Source organism: Myodes glareolus, chromosome 5, assembly GCF_982192425.1.
Source record: "Myodes glareolus chromosome 5, mMyoGla1.1, whole genome shotgun sequence".
NCBI lineage: Eukaryota > Metazoa > Chordata > Mammalia > Rodentia > Cricetidae > Myodes > Myodes glareolus.
The window spans coordinates 115,220,681-115,234,319 of NC_142030.1; the positions used below are offsets into that span (position 1 = coordinate 115,220,681).

General features: G+C 37.7%; 1 protein-coding gene across 1 annotated transcript in view; it reads right to left on the reverse strand.

Moving 5' to 3' along the window:
- LOC146895019 (uncharacterized) overlaps window positions 1-13,639 on the reverse strand; it is a 73,064-nt gene that overhangs the window by 49,643 nt on the left and 9,782 nt on the right. Inside the window, exon 2 of the mRNA XM_087906660.1 lies at window positions 11,706-11,885. Within this exon, the coding sequence (XP_087762786.1) occupies window positions 11,706-11,885 (180 nt within the window). The remainder of the gene's footprint in view (window positions 1-11,705; window positions 11,886-13,639) is intronic.

Consider the following 13,639-nt stretch of genomic DNA (forward strand, 5'->3'; position numbering starts at 1 on the left):
ATGACAAGATTATTTGTCACTGCTTTTGGTCCCATGTCAGAATTGGATGGAGAATCTTTATAGCTTAAGTTATTGCATACTTTTGGTTGTAGGATATGAAGAAATCAAGCTGATACTATCATCTTCTACTGGCCATTTTACTTTGTTTATGTGTTGTCAGAAGGTAGTTTTTTGGAAACTGTCACCAATAGTGATTTATTATGGACAATACATACTGTATCAGCAACATGACAGGCAGGATGTGCCCGCTGGTGCAATAGGGGTACCATTATGATGGGTGCAACCTACTGCTTTCTGACTGGATCTAACATGCATTTCAGGGGAAGCTATGTTTTGTACTATAAACCAGGATAAGACCCCATATCTGGGTTAGTATTGTGGGGATAGCACTGCTATTATTTATTAGTCAAACAGATGTGGTATGCCTGGCAAATTGCCTTCTAAAGATTTCTGTTAATGCACATAGACTTCTGCTGCTGTCAGAATTAATTCTTATGATGATGAACTAATGGTCTCTGTTGGAGATTCTTTATCAATCAAACTGCTAAGAATAGATAACTATTTCTGTAGCATGCTGGCCCAATGCTCACTCAATAGTGGACTATACAAATATCTTCTGACCTCCAAGAACCTGAGAACATTATAGATGCCATAGTGCAAATAGTCTAAGAGTCAGATGATGGGAAGCTTCCTTCAGCCAATGGCCTTTTAGAGACAGGACAAGGTTGATGTGTGGCTTTCAGGTACCAAGAGTTGTGGTCCCATCCACTCACCCCTCATCTCCCATGATCCATACCTGGATGTTGGACCCCTTTCCTGTTCAGTGGAATTTTTCTTTTAATAAAGAAAAACTTTAACATACTCTATTCAGAGATAGTGTGGGATAATATGATTCTGATGCATGACCTAAATACTGCTTCTTCTCCAGCTGGTAATCCCTGTGGGGCATTTTCCACCAGTCCATCTGTAACGTGAGGGGATTTGCTTGTTGGGGTTTCTGTCCCACCCAGGTACCTCACAACCGGCAAGCCCCAAATGAAATCACACAGAGTCTACATTAGATTATAAACAGATTGGTCCGTTAGGTCAGGCTACTTATTAGCTCTTATATCTTATGTTAACCCATTATTCTGATGTATTTTAGCCATATGGCTTGGTACCTTTTTCATCTGTCAGCTCACATGTTGCTTCTTTGGTGGTCTGGGCAGGAATGGCAGAGGGAGCTTTCTGCTTCCCAGAATTCTCTTGTTCTCATTGCATCACCTTTACTTCCTGTCTGACTTTACCACCTATACTTCTTGTCTGGCCAATCAGCATTTATTTAAAATATAATTGACAGATTACAGACAATTCTCCTGCACCATTATTCCCTCTTTTGTTTTGTAACAAAGGTAAATATTCATAATCCATTTTTGGGGGAATGTGGGCGTAGTTTTCCAGGCTACTTCCTGCTGATTGGGGGCGCTGATAATCCTATGGGGACTTAAAGAAAATTTAGAGTTATAATCAAGTCCTGACTGGAGTATCCTGTGAGTCTCGATCATCTCAGGCAGCAGTCTTGAATCTGTTCTGGATGTAGAACTCAGACATCTGAGCCATCTGTTCCTACCAGGGATTTCTCGGGTGGTCTTCCTTGATCAAATCTGATTTTTCTTAGCTCAGAATGAATCCACAGCCTCTCACTTACTGTGGAAACAAATCAAAATCTCTTCTCCAAAGTAACATATCCTTTGACTTCAAATTTGAAGTCAAGGTATTTTCAGAATACCTATCTTGGATTAATTCAGCAGCATTTATAAACAACTATATTTTAGCAGCTGTTTCTCCTTCCTCAGCATTCAAACAATTCAAAGAGAGCATAATAGCATACAGTATCAAGATTCTCTGTCTATTTTCCATCTTTATGTGGCTTTATTTTAACCTCTATTTATGTATTTTTACTTTTACCTTTTGAGACAGGTTCTCTGTATATCTTTGTCCTGGAATAACTCTGTAGACCAGGCTGTCTTTGAACTCACAAAGATCTGTCTGTCTCTACCTCCCCAGTGCTGGGATTAAAGGTGTGTACTACCACACCTTGAAGTCACAGAGGTCAGTCTACCTCTGCCTCTTGAAGTCACAGAGGTCAATCTACCTCTGCCTTCCAGGCATTGGGATTAAAGGTGTGTACCACCACACTCAACTACTCTCTTTCTTTCTTTTTTTATTTTTAATGACTTTAACCTTTAGCCTGCATATATTTTTAACACATTGTAAAACATTTAAAGTTTTTTTTCTTTGACTCTTTCTTTATTGTATATCTCTCTTTTTCTGACTACATGAGTCTTTAAGGAGAGGGGTAAAGCTGTGGTTTTGATGGCTAGATCCAGCCCATTTCTTAGCTTTCCAGCCTCCTGGTGGATGTACAGCTATAGCCATGTTTATTGCCACAACTCTATGGTGTTTCAAGGCCCTTGCCAGCAAGTAAGCTGCAGCATTCTGCTCAGAGACCACACTAAGTTGGACTGCCTGCCTGAAAGAGTCAGAGTTTGCCCTGGCAGGATGGCCCAGAAAGCTGGCATTTTAAAACAGTGCAGCTTTTTTCCTGTTATGGCTGAAAACCGAAAAGCATGCGTTCAGCTTTTCATCAACACCATTTAACTGTTTCATGGCAGGACCTCTTAAAAGAGCTGCAAGGTTTTGCAGCTAAAACTGAGTCAGGAAGCCTTTCTTAGAAGAGAGTGCTTGCTTGCCTCTAGCAAGCAGCGCAGACCTGAGAAATTGCTGCCACCAAGAAAGCATGCTTTTCTCTATTCTTTCCCAAGCTTTCTCAGGCTTTCTATGAATGCAGTTATCCACATGGGCGCCATCTGTAGGTGTGGCAACTCACAGAAAGTGTTGGGCTTCCTTTGTACTCAGATCACTAGCTCTGGGAATTTCTTTAACTGTCCTTAATTACTGTTCCTAATATGTTAAAAAAAAAAACCATACTTATCAGTATCTTAGTAAGAGATGGCACACAGAACTAGAGCAAAGGATCCCAGAGAAACCAGTGGGAGCTTCTCAGCCATGTTAATCAAACACCACATTGAAGAATACATATATAAAACATTGTAATTGAGGGATTACAAGACACAGGCCTCAATGAAAGTATCATTACTCCAGAATCTTGGCATCTGAATTGGCATTTTCAAGACACAGATGTTCAATTCCTAGAAATTGAAACCCTGTCTCAAGTGAAACAAAGCACAATGTGGGCTAAAGCCATATGTAGCTAGTATTACAGTGAATTTATTGGGTCATGACCTGTTGCAGCAATAGAATACCCAGATTTACATTCCTGTGCAGTCCCCAAAACTCATGATTTTGGAAAGGATATTATAAGGTATTATAAACAAAAGTCACCAGTCATTCAGCCTATGGAAGAACAAAAAGCAACTAGCAAACCTTCAGAGATACTGATGGCCCTACCCTTACAATAGTTAACTGAGAAATCAATATGGGTTAAGCAATGGACTTTAACAGAAAAGAAATTGCAGGCTTTAGAACAGTTGGTACAGGAGCAACTAGATGCTCATCATATTGAAGAATCAATCAGCCCTTGAAATTCTCCTGTATTTGTTGTTAAAAAGAAATCTGGAAATGGAGAATGGTGACAGATCTAAGAGTTGTCAACAAGGTTATTTAACCTATGGGCCCTTTACAGTCTGGAATTCCTCTGCCTTCTCTATTACCAAAAGGATGACCCCTCATAGTTATTGATTTAAAAGATTGCCGTTTCAATATATCTTTACAAGAAAAGGACAGAGAAAATTTTGCTTTCACAGTGCCTACTTATAATAAATCTCAGCCTACTAGGAGATACCAGTGGACTGTCTTCCCACAGGGAATGTTCAATAGTCTGACCCTGTGCCAATACTTTATAAATCAACCATTGGAAAAAATACATAAGCAATTTCCTAAGTCTATAATTTAACATTACATCCATGGTATTTTGTTATCTGATTCAAATGCAGATACTTTGAAAGAATGTTTGAAAAAGTAAATAAAGTTTGCCTAAATGGGGATTACAAATTGCTTCTGAAAAAATGCAGAGAGGAGATTCACTCAATTACTTAGATTATAAAATAGTTTAACAAAAATTAGAACAAAAAAGGTATAAATTTGGAGTGATTAATTGTGGACTCCTAATGACTTTCAAAGATTGTTAGGTGACATTTGCAGTCTATGACCAGCTGTCGGGATAACACCTGACCATATAAATAAAACCTTAGATGATGATAAAGACTTAAATAATCATAGGGAATTAGCAGTTGAAACTGAGAAAAAAATTAATGGTTATTAAAGAGAAAGTATCATAAATATATATCATAGAGTGTTCTTATTCCACATCCTCTCCAAAATAAGCTGTCATTAGTGTTTTTGATCTTAGCCTTTCTGACAGGTGTTAAGATGGCTTCTCAGAGTTGTTTTGATTTTCATTTCCCTGACAGCTAAGGATGTTGGACAATTCCTTAAGTTTCTTCTGTGCTCATGCTTTGAAGACTACTTCTCACTTTCTTTCCTATCAGGTTTAGTGTGACCAGATATTTATTGAGGTCTTTAATCCATTTGGACTTCAGTTTTGTACATGGAATTGATATGGATCTATATTCATTCTTCTACATGTTGACATCCAGTTATGCCAGCAACATTTGCTGAAGAGACTTTCTTTTTTCCATTGTATAATTTTAGCTTCTTTGTCAAATATCAGTGTTCATTGGTGTGTAAATCAATATCCAGGTCATCAATTTGATTCTATTGGTCAACCTCTGTTTTTACACAAACACCAAGCTGTTTTCATTACTTTGCTCTGTAATAGATCTTAATGTCACAAATGGTGATGCCTCTGGAAGTTCTTTTATTGTACAGGAGTGTTTTGGCTATTTTGGATTTTTTGTTTTTCTAATGTGGTTTTTTTTGCAGTGTCTTATCTAGCTACAAAACAACAATGACAAATAACACTGCTCAGAAATGATGAGTAACTTGTTTCTCTCTAAACTGATTCTACAATAGCTTCAAGTGCTAGAGTAAAGACAATGTTTGCTTAGGGAACTGTAGGGGTCGTCCTTCCACGCCACCCACATCCCACGAGTTCCATATTGTCCTAGGGGTTAAAACATAAGACGCACACACACAGATACAGAGTTCCAGTCATCCTCAAGAAGAGAATGCCCCTTTATTCAACTAAATCCAGGGTTAAAATACCTTTGGCCCCAGTAAAGGAAAACTCCTCCCACCCAGAGGGGGCTGGGGAAACTGGCCTCTGTGGGAGTTTTTCCCCAGGCAGGTGGTCGAGGGTTTAAGGCAATGTCAGACAGGTTAGATGGGCCTTGGCGCCTGAGCTTCTTTGAGGCAGGTTGAGAAATTACCATTTTAAAGTAAAATAGATCCCTCAGGCTAATGTACCAGGCTGTAGCAGAACCAAGGACGGAACTAGCAGGAAGCTTAGCTGGTTAGCGTAAACATTATTTGCATCCAGTATTTTGGCCTCAAGGATCATGGAGGACAGGTTCCCACAGGGAACAATTTTTTCTCTCATCTACACAGTTACTTTGACTCGATCTGAGTGATTTTCCTATAGGTGGTTCTGAGATCACGTCACTATGACCATAATTTACACGTGTCCTTTAGGATTTGGTTATATATACCTTAACTGGACTGCATCCATCTTTAACCTTTTCTTCTACAAGAAGGAAATGAGAAACTTCCTAAAGTAGACAAAAGTTTCAACTCAATGGCTTCAGAATATGGAAAAGAATCCAATCAAAGACAGAGAAAGGACAGAGATGCAGAACACAAGAAAGGAGTAAGATATAAAACAGAATTCATTGAGGTACTTGATGGTCTCATAAAGGAACATATCACAATATATTACACAATGCTGTCCTTTTTAAAAGAACTCTTGCGGTTTCCTTTCTCCCACAGAGCATCCCTTTCAGAATGTTTGTTCATTCCAGCATTTACACACATATTCCGGAAAGACCAATTGCAGGGTGTGAGCTGCCTGCATATGTAGATCTGAGTAAAGGATTAGAATTCCTGTGCTTATGGATATATAAAAGGCAGGCTAACAGTACACAAGATGATCAATCTTTTTAAAATATGCAAGTATATGGTTATTACTTTGAGATTTAATTTATTCCCAATTAAGTTGTCTTATTACCAAACTTATGTATTCCATTTTCTAAACACCCTTATTTGCCTGCTTCTCTATACTTCTTATAAAATTAACAATTCATAGTTATAATTCTTTGCATCCCTTATTCTACCATGCATTCCATTAATATTTGCTAAATAGAGACTTTGTGATTAAAGTAAGTTGCTTATTTTGGGTCCAAAATGTCAATGGTTTAATTAATTTTACTCATTTTCTACCAAAATGCCAGGATTTTTTAGCTTTTTTCTTCCAGTGAGTTCTGATTTTTCCATTTTGTATCTGCATTAAACATAATCATAAACTTTGGCAGATTTGATATAAGTCTTGGCTTATATCAAATTGAGATGTAAAACAAAGGAAAGTAACTTTATCAACAAACACATCGAATATCTAATCTTCTTGTTTTAAAAGCATTATGATCTTTATTCATGCTGCCAGAGTCACAGTGCACCAGCAAAGGAGGATACTTCAGCTTTGTGAGGAGTAAGCAATGCCAGTCAAGCCTGTGCTTTGAGGACAGAAAGTGCCCTTTCTGTCAAAGGGAAGACCCCACCATGGCAGTAGCAGTGAGGCCTACAGTGCCCATTTTCAAGTGCACAGCATTTCAACCATCCTTTTCTCAGCCTAGGCCTCAGGCCCCAAAATACTGACTACTCCACTCAAAACAGTTAACATTTGTCAAAAGAGTAATAAAAGAAGCAATAAGAAATCCAAGCCTTGTTTACAACTCTGGGAAGATGAAGATGAAGAGTCATTTTCTGTTTGTGTAACAATTCTAGAACTTGCAGATGAAGAATGAAATAAACACTGTTCTCAGAATTTTGAAACTCCAGCCATGTACTAAAACTGGTAGAACTATGGAGTCACTGACTGAATCCTATGAATACACACAATAAATATGATTATTTATTTGTGATTAAATACAATTTCAATAACTCTTTCCTCTCCTCCCTCCATACCTTCCCATATACTTGCTCTCTTTCATTAATTGTGGTTATATGTATTATAAATATATATCATAGATAATATATCATTTATGTACCTCCACATACATATATGGATAAATCATAAACATGACCTGTTCCACCTGTATAATGTTTCCTTATGTTACTTGTGTTTATGTTTTCAGGGTTGATGATTCATATTGGATTAGCGAATTGGTGTGTTTTTCCCTGAGGAAGACAACTTTGCCCACTCTCAGTATTTCCTATTTGCTTGCAGTTCTTTGGATAAAGTGTGTGCTGTTCATACACATATCTATATATTTATTGAAGAACAACAATTGATCAGAAAAGAGGCCATAAATTTGAAAAGGAGCAAGCAGAGTTATTATGGAACAATTTCAGGAGAGGAAAGGAAGGAAGAAATGATGCAATTCTATTGTAATCTCAAAAAATAAAAGATATGGCTGGCTAAATGATAGGGCACTTCTTACAGAAAACCCACAGATCTTCTCCCCTCTCTCTCTTTTCCCCCAGACTCAATCCCCCAGTTTCACCCCTAGTCCTACATCAAAACACTAGCTGCAGCCTTTTCTTACCCTTCCTCACATCTGTGAATCCCATAGACCATTTCCTCCTAGCCTCATTTCCCCAAGTTGTTAGGTTTTACCAGATCCAAACCCTAGCAGGCACTCCCTGATAGCCCAAGGGCAGGTCCTCCCAGGGCAACAAGTAGGCTGAAGGAAGGTGCATGCCTTTCCTACTGCTCCTGAGATGCAATGCTGAAATTGCATCCCCAGCTCTGTAACTGAAAACCTGTTTTGGTCTCCCTTTCTTCTCTGACCCCACCCCCCACAGATAAAAATGATCTTCTCCAACCTTCCTTCCCAGTTTCCTAGCCTCCAACACCCACTGGAATTCCCTGCTAAGACAGTAGCTGAGCAGAAAATCAAAACAGATTAGATACAGCTTTCACAATGTCCAAAAATCCAGAGAGAAAGTAAAAACCAAGGAGCAAAACAGCTAACAAAAACAATAATCATCCCAAACACAGATGCCAAGATACCAGCATAAAGGCACAATCAACAATTGTCAGTGCAATATTTCTCAACCAGAGTCCAGCTGTCCCACCACAGTAGAACCTGAATATTCTAACATAGCTGAAGCTCAAGAAAAAGACCTTGAAACCAATCATAAGAAGATAATAGAGTCTCTTTAAGAGGAAATGAGTGAATTCCTTAAGGAAATCCAGGTAAATACAACCACATAACTGGGAGACATGAATAATCCCTCAAAGAAATCCAAAAAAGTACACACACACACACACACACACACACACACACACGCTCACACATCCAATCCTTTGAAGAAAACGAATAGAAGGTTAAGACCAAAGATTGGGTATAAAAAAATAAAGTAAACAAACTGTGGATATTCTAGAAATAAAATTTTAGGATTTAGAACATGAACTACAGAGGAAAGCTTCACAACAGAATACAAGTGATGGGAGAAAGAATCTCAGGGATTGAAGATATTATAAAAGAAAAAAATATGTCAATGAAAATAAATATTAAATTTAAAATACTGTTGAGACAAAACATTCAAGAAATCTGGGACCCTATGAAGAAAACAAACATAAGAATGATATATATATAAAGAGGAAGAAGAAGAAACCCAATTGACAGGCCCAGAAAATATTCTCAAAAAAAATCATAGAAGAAAATTGTAGAGAAGGAGATGCCTATAAAGTATAAGAAACACCAAATAGATTGGACCAGAAAAAAGTACACTTTCCACATAATAATAAAACACTAAGCATACATGAAAGGAAAGCCTATTAATAACTGTAAGAGAAAAAGGCCAAATTACATATAAAAGCATATTTATACCCTGTTTCTCAATGGATACTCTAAAACTAGAAGGGCCTGGATGGATGTCCTGCAGACACTAAAAGATCACAGATGCAAATCCAAGACTATTTTACCCAGGGAAACTTTCAGTCACCACAGATTGAGAAAACAAATATTCCATAATAAGGCCAAATTTAATAATGCTTATCTATAAATTCAAACATTCAGAAGGGGATAGAAAAAAAAATCCAACTAAAAGAGCTTAACTATACACAGAAAGGCACAGGGAATAAATGATCTCACACCAGCAACATACAAAGAAGGGAAGCACACACACACACACACACACACACACACATAAAATCATCAATTATTGGTCATTAAACTCTCTCAACATCATTGTCCTCAATTCCCCAAGTAAATTATATAGACAATTAGAATTGGTATGATAACAGTATCCATCTTTCTGCTGCACTAAAGGAGCACACCTCAGCATCAAGGATATATACTACCTCAGGGTGAAGGGATGGAAAAAGATATTCCATGAAAGTGTATTAAGAAGCAAGCTTGTATAGCCATTTTAATATCTAACAAAATAGACTTCAAACCAAAACTAATTAAAAGGGATGAGGAAGGCCATTATATAATCATCAAAAGAAAAACCCACAAAGATGACATTTCAAACCTTAACATCTATGCCCCCAACACAAGGGCACCCAAGTTTGTAAAAGAAACACTTTTCCAGCATAAATCACATATTGACCCCCACACAATGAGGGTGGGGGACTTCAATACCCTACTCTCATCAATTGACAGAATATCTAGACAAAAAATAACTGATGCTATAAACCAAAATGACCTAACAGACCTTCTCAGAACCTCAGAGATCAGTCTTCAAAATTAACCACAAAACAAGTCTCCACAGATACAATAAAATTTGAATAACTCCCTGCATTCTATCAGATCACCACAGACTAAACCTGGATATTAACAGCAGCAAAAATAGCATAAAGCTGACAAACTTTATTGAATGAAAAATGGATCAAGATAGAATAAAAGAAATTAAAGACTTTCTAGAATTAAGTGGAAATAAATACACACCATATCCAAACTAATGAGACAAAATGAAAGCACTGCTAAGAGAAAAGATCATAGCATAGCATTCAATGACTCACAAAAAAAAGTATCTCATAGTTGCAACTTAACAGCACACTTGAAAGCTCTGGAACAAAAAGAAAGAACCACACCTAAGTAGACTAGACAGTAAAAAATAAACTGAGGGCTGAATTCAATAAAATAGAAATAAAAGGAACAATACAAAGAATCAATGAAAGAAAGACTTGGTTCTTTGAGAAAATCAACAAGACAGACAAACCATTTTACAAATTAATTAAAAGAAAGAGAGATAATATACAAATTAACAAAATCAAAAATTAAAGGGAGCATTGCTGCACCCAGCGCAACCTGGATAGCCAAGAATGGCGGGGGGTGCCGGGATTGAGACATGGAGGCTTCTTTTCAGGTGGAAGAACATCAAACTTTATTTTGCCCAGCAACCTTTTATACCTCTACTCCTTCTGTGAAAATCCACTGGCCAGAAAGAACACAAACATTCTTGTCAATTACAGACCACAAGGAAGCTTTGCTGTCAGCAGGGGGAGTGAGGGCAGCAGGATCACAACAAATCTTCCCCGTTTTATTTTATAATACCTTGCCTGTTGTGGGGAATAGCCCTCTAATATTCCCTGTCTTAGGTAGCATCCTGCCCTCAAAGTATTGCCCATCCATAGCTACCCAGATATATAGCCCTAAACCAAGTACCCCCAGGACTGACAGTGCCAAGGAGCCAGACCAGTGCTGCAACCATCTAGCATGCACTAACTGTGTGGTAAAATTAACAAAAGCAGTATTCCAAACCCCTCTCATATGACAGTTGAGTTCCATAACAGTATCAGAAGCATGCAATACAGTGCCATGAGTAACACACATAACATGATTAATTGTAGCCCACTTGCTCCTAGACCAGAACCACTTGTTGGTTTAAGTTCAATATGCCCAATTGAGTGTGTCCAAAGAGTTGCTGACTCTTTCAAGCAAGCTGGTTGACAGTCTCAATTGTCTGCACAGTCTGTGAGAGAGCAAGTCTGGCAGCAGTAGCTGTGGTGGCAAAGCTCTGCTCCAGCTGCCTTCTGGCCTCAACCACACTCACTCTGAATCCAAACTGCTGCATGGAGTGGAACAGAACTCAGGGAAGCAGGTTCACTGCTCCTTTTCTGGAACCATTGAAAGGGCCCCACTTTAAGAACCTTTTAGGGAGTCTGGGCATAGTCAACCTGTCTGGCTACTTCCTGCTGAGCGGGGGTGCTGCATTCTTGGGAGTATTTTACATCAACATTTCATGGGGTCTTGGTGATTCAAACCATATAAATTTGCAATGAATCCACAGGTTCTCATCCTCTGTGGAGACAAAAACAGAATCTCTTTTGCAAAGCATCAAATCTTTAGGACCATATTTTAAAGTCAAAATACCTTTCTTAGCAGTTCCCAGAATCAAATGTCTTTCTCCAGTCCAGAACACAAAGGACAATCAACACAATAACATATATCTCTACACATTCTATCTTTTGAGGCCCTCAATTCACCCTCCTGCCTCCTCTTTATTTCTTACCTACTGGTCAGTCAGCCAGAGCACACCCCTCAGAGCTTCTCTGGGGATGAAAAATAAAAACACTTTACCTTCCCCAATACGCTCCTCAATTTAGCCAGTGACTGGAGACGGTCACGTATCCCCACTTTCCAGATCTTGGTGGAACCTCCACTTGCTGCAGGCAGCGCAGCCTGGATAGCCAAGACTGATGGGGGAGGGGTGCCAGGATTGAGACACAGAGGCTTCTTTTCAGGTGGAAGAAGAGCAACCTTTATTTTGCCCAGCAACCTTTTATACCTCTACTCCTTCTGTGGAGACCCTCCGACCAGAAAGAACATAAACATCCTTGTCAATTACAGACTACAAGGAAGTTTTGCTGTCAGTCATGGGGAGTGAGGGCAGCAGGATCACAACAGAGAATAACAACAGAGAGCAAGAAAATCCAGAGAATCATAATAAGTATCTTTAAAAACCTTGCTCCATTGGCTTGGAAAATCTAAAAGAAATGGATAATTTTCTCAATATGTACTATTTACCAAAGTAAAATTTAGATCAAACAAATAATTAAAGTAGACCTATAACCCTTACTGAAAGATAATCAGTCATTAATGGTCTCCCAACCGAAAAAGCCCAGGGCCAGGCTGTTTTAGTACACTATTCTTCAATACATTAAAATAAGAGTTAATGCTTTTTATCTTTAATTATTCTGCAAAAAGAAAAAATAAAAAGAACATTGTCCAATTCATTTTATAAGGTCATGATCACCCTGATACCCAAACCATATAAAGACTCAACATGAAAGAGAATTTCAGACTAATTTCTCTCATGAACATTTATGCAAAAATACTCAACAAATTACTGGCAAACTGAATCCAAGAACAAACATGATCAAGTAGGTTTCATTCCAGAGATGCAGGGAGAGATGGTTCAAGATATGAAAATCTGCCAATGGAATCTACCATATAAAAAAACTGAAAGAAAAAGCACATGATCAATTTATTAGATACTGAATGTGCCTTTGACAAAAATGAACACCCCTTCATAATAAAAAATATTAGAGAGGCCAGGGATACAAGAGACACACTGAAGCATAATAAAGGTAATTTACAGCAAGCCTATAATCTGCGTAAAATTAAATGTAGAAAAACTTAAAATAATTCTACTAAAATCAGGGATAAGACAAGGCTGTACACTCTCACCATATCCATTCAGTAAATTACTTGACATTCTAGCTAGAGCAATAAGACAATTAAAAGAGATCAAGGGGATATCATTTGACAAGAAAAATTTCAAAGTAACATTATTAACAGATGATATGGTAATATATATAAGTGATACCAAAAATTTTTACCAACTGATAAACTCCTTCAATGAAGTGGCTAAGCATAAGGTTAACTTTAAAAAAAAATCAGTAGCCCTGCTATACAAATTATAAACAGGCTGAGAAAGAAGTCATGTAAAAACCCCATACTTTACAATAGCCATAAGTTATATAAAATATATTGTTGTTACTCAAACCAAACAAGTGGAAGTGAAATACCTGCATTTCAAGAACTTCAAGTCCTTAAAAAAAGAATTTCAGAATGGAAATATCACCCATGCTCATGGATTGGTAGGATTAGCATAGTAAAAATGGTCATCTAACTAAAAGCACTCTACAAATTGAATGCCATCCCTATCAAAATAATTCTTTATAGAACATAAAAGGATAATTCTGAAGTTTATATGGAAAACCAAAATAACCTGAAGAGCTAGCAATTCTGAATAATAAAACAGTTGTTTGATATCCCACCATTCACAATTTTAAGCTGTACTGCAGAGCTACAGTAATAAAAACCACATTGTATTGGCATAAAAACTGACACATTGATCAAAGAAATAAAATTTGAGATCCAGACATAAATTTACACTCATATATGTGGTGGTTTGAAAGAAAATGGTCCCCATAGACTCATTAGGAGGTGTGGCCTTGTTGGAGTAGGTATAGCTTTGTTAGAGAAGGTGTGTCACTGTGTTTGGGTTT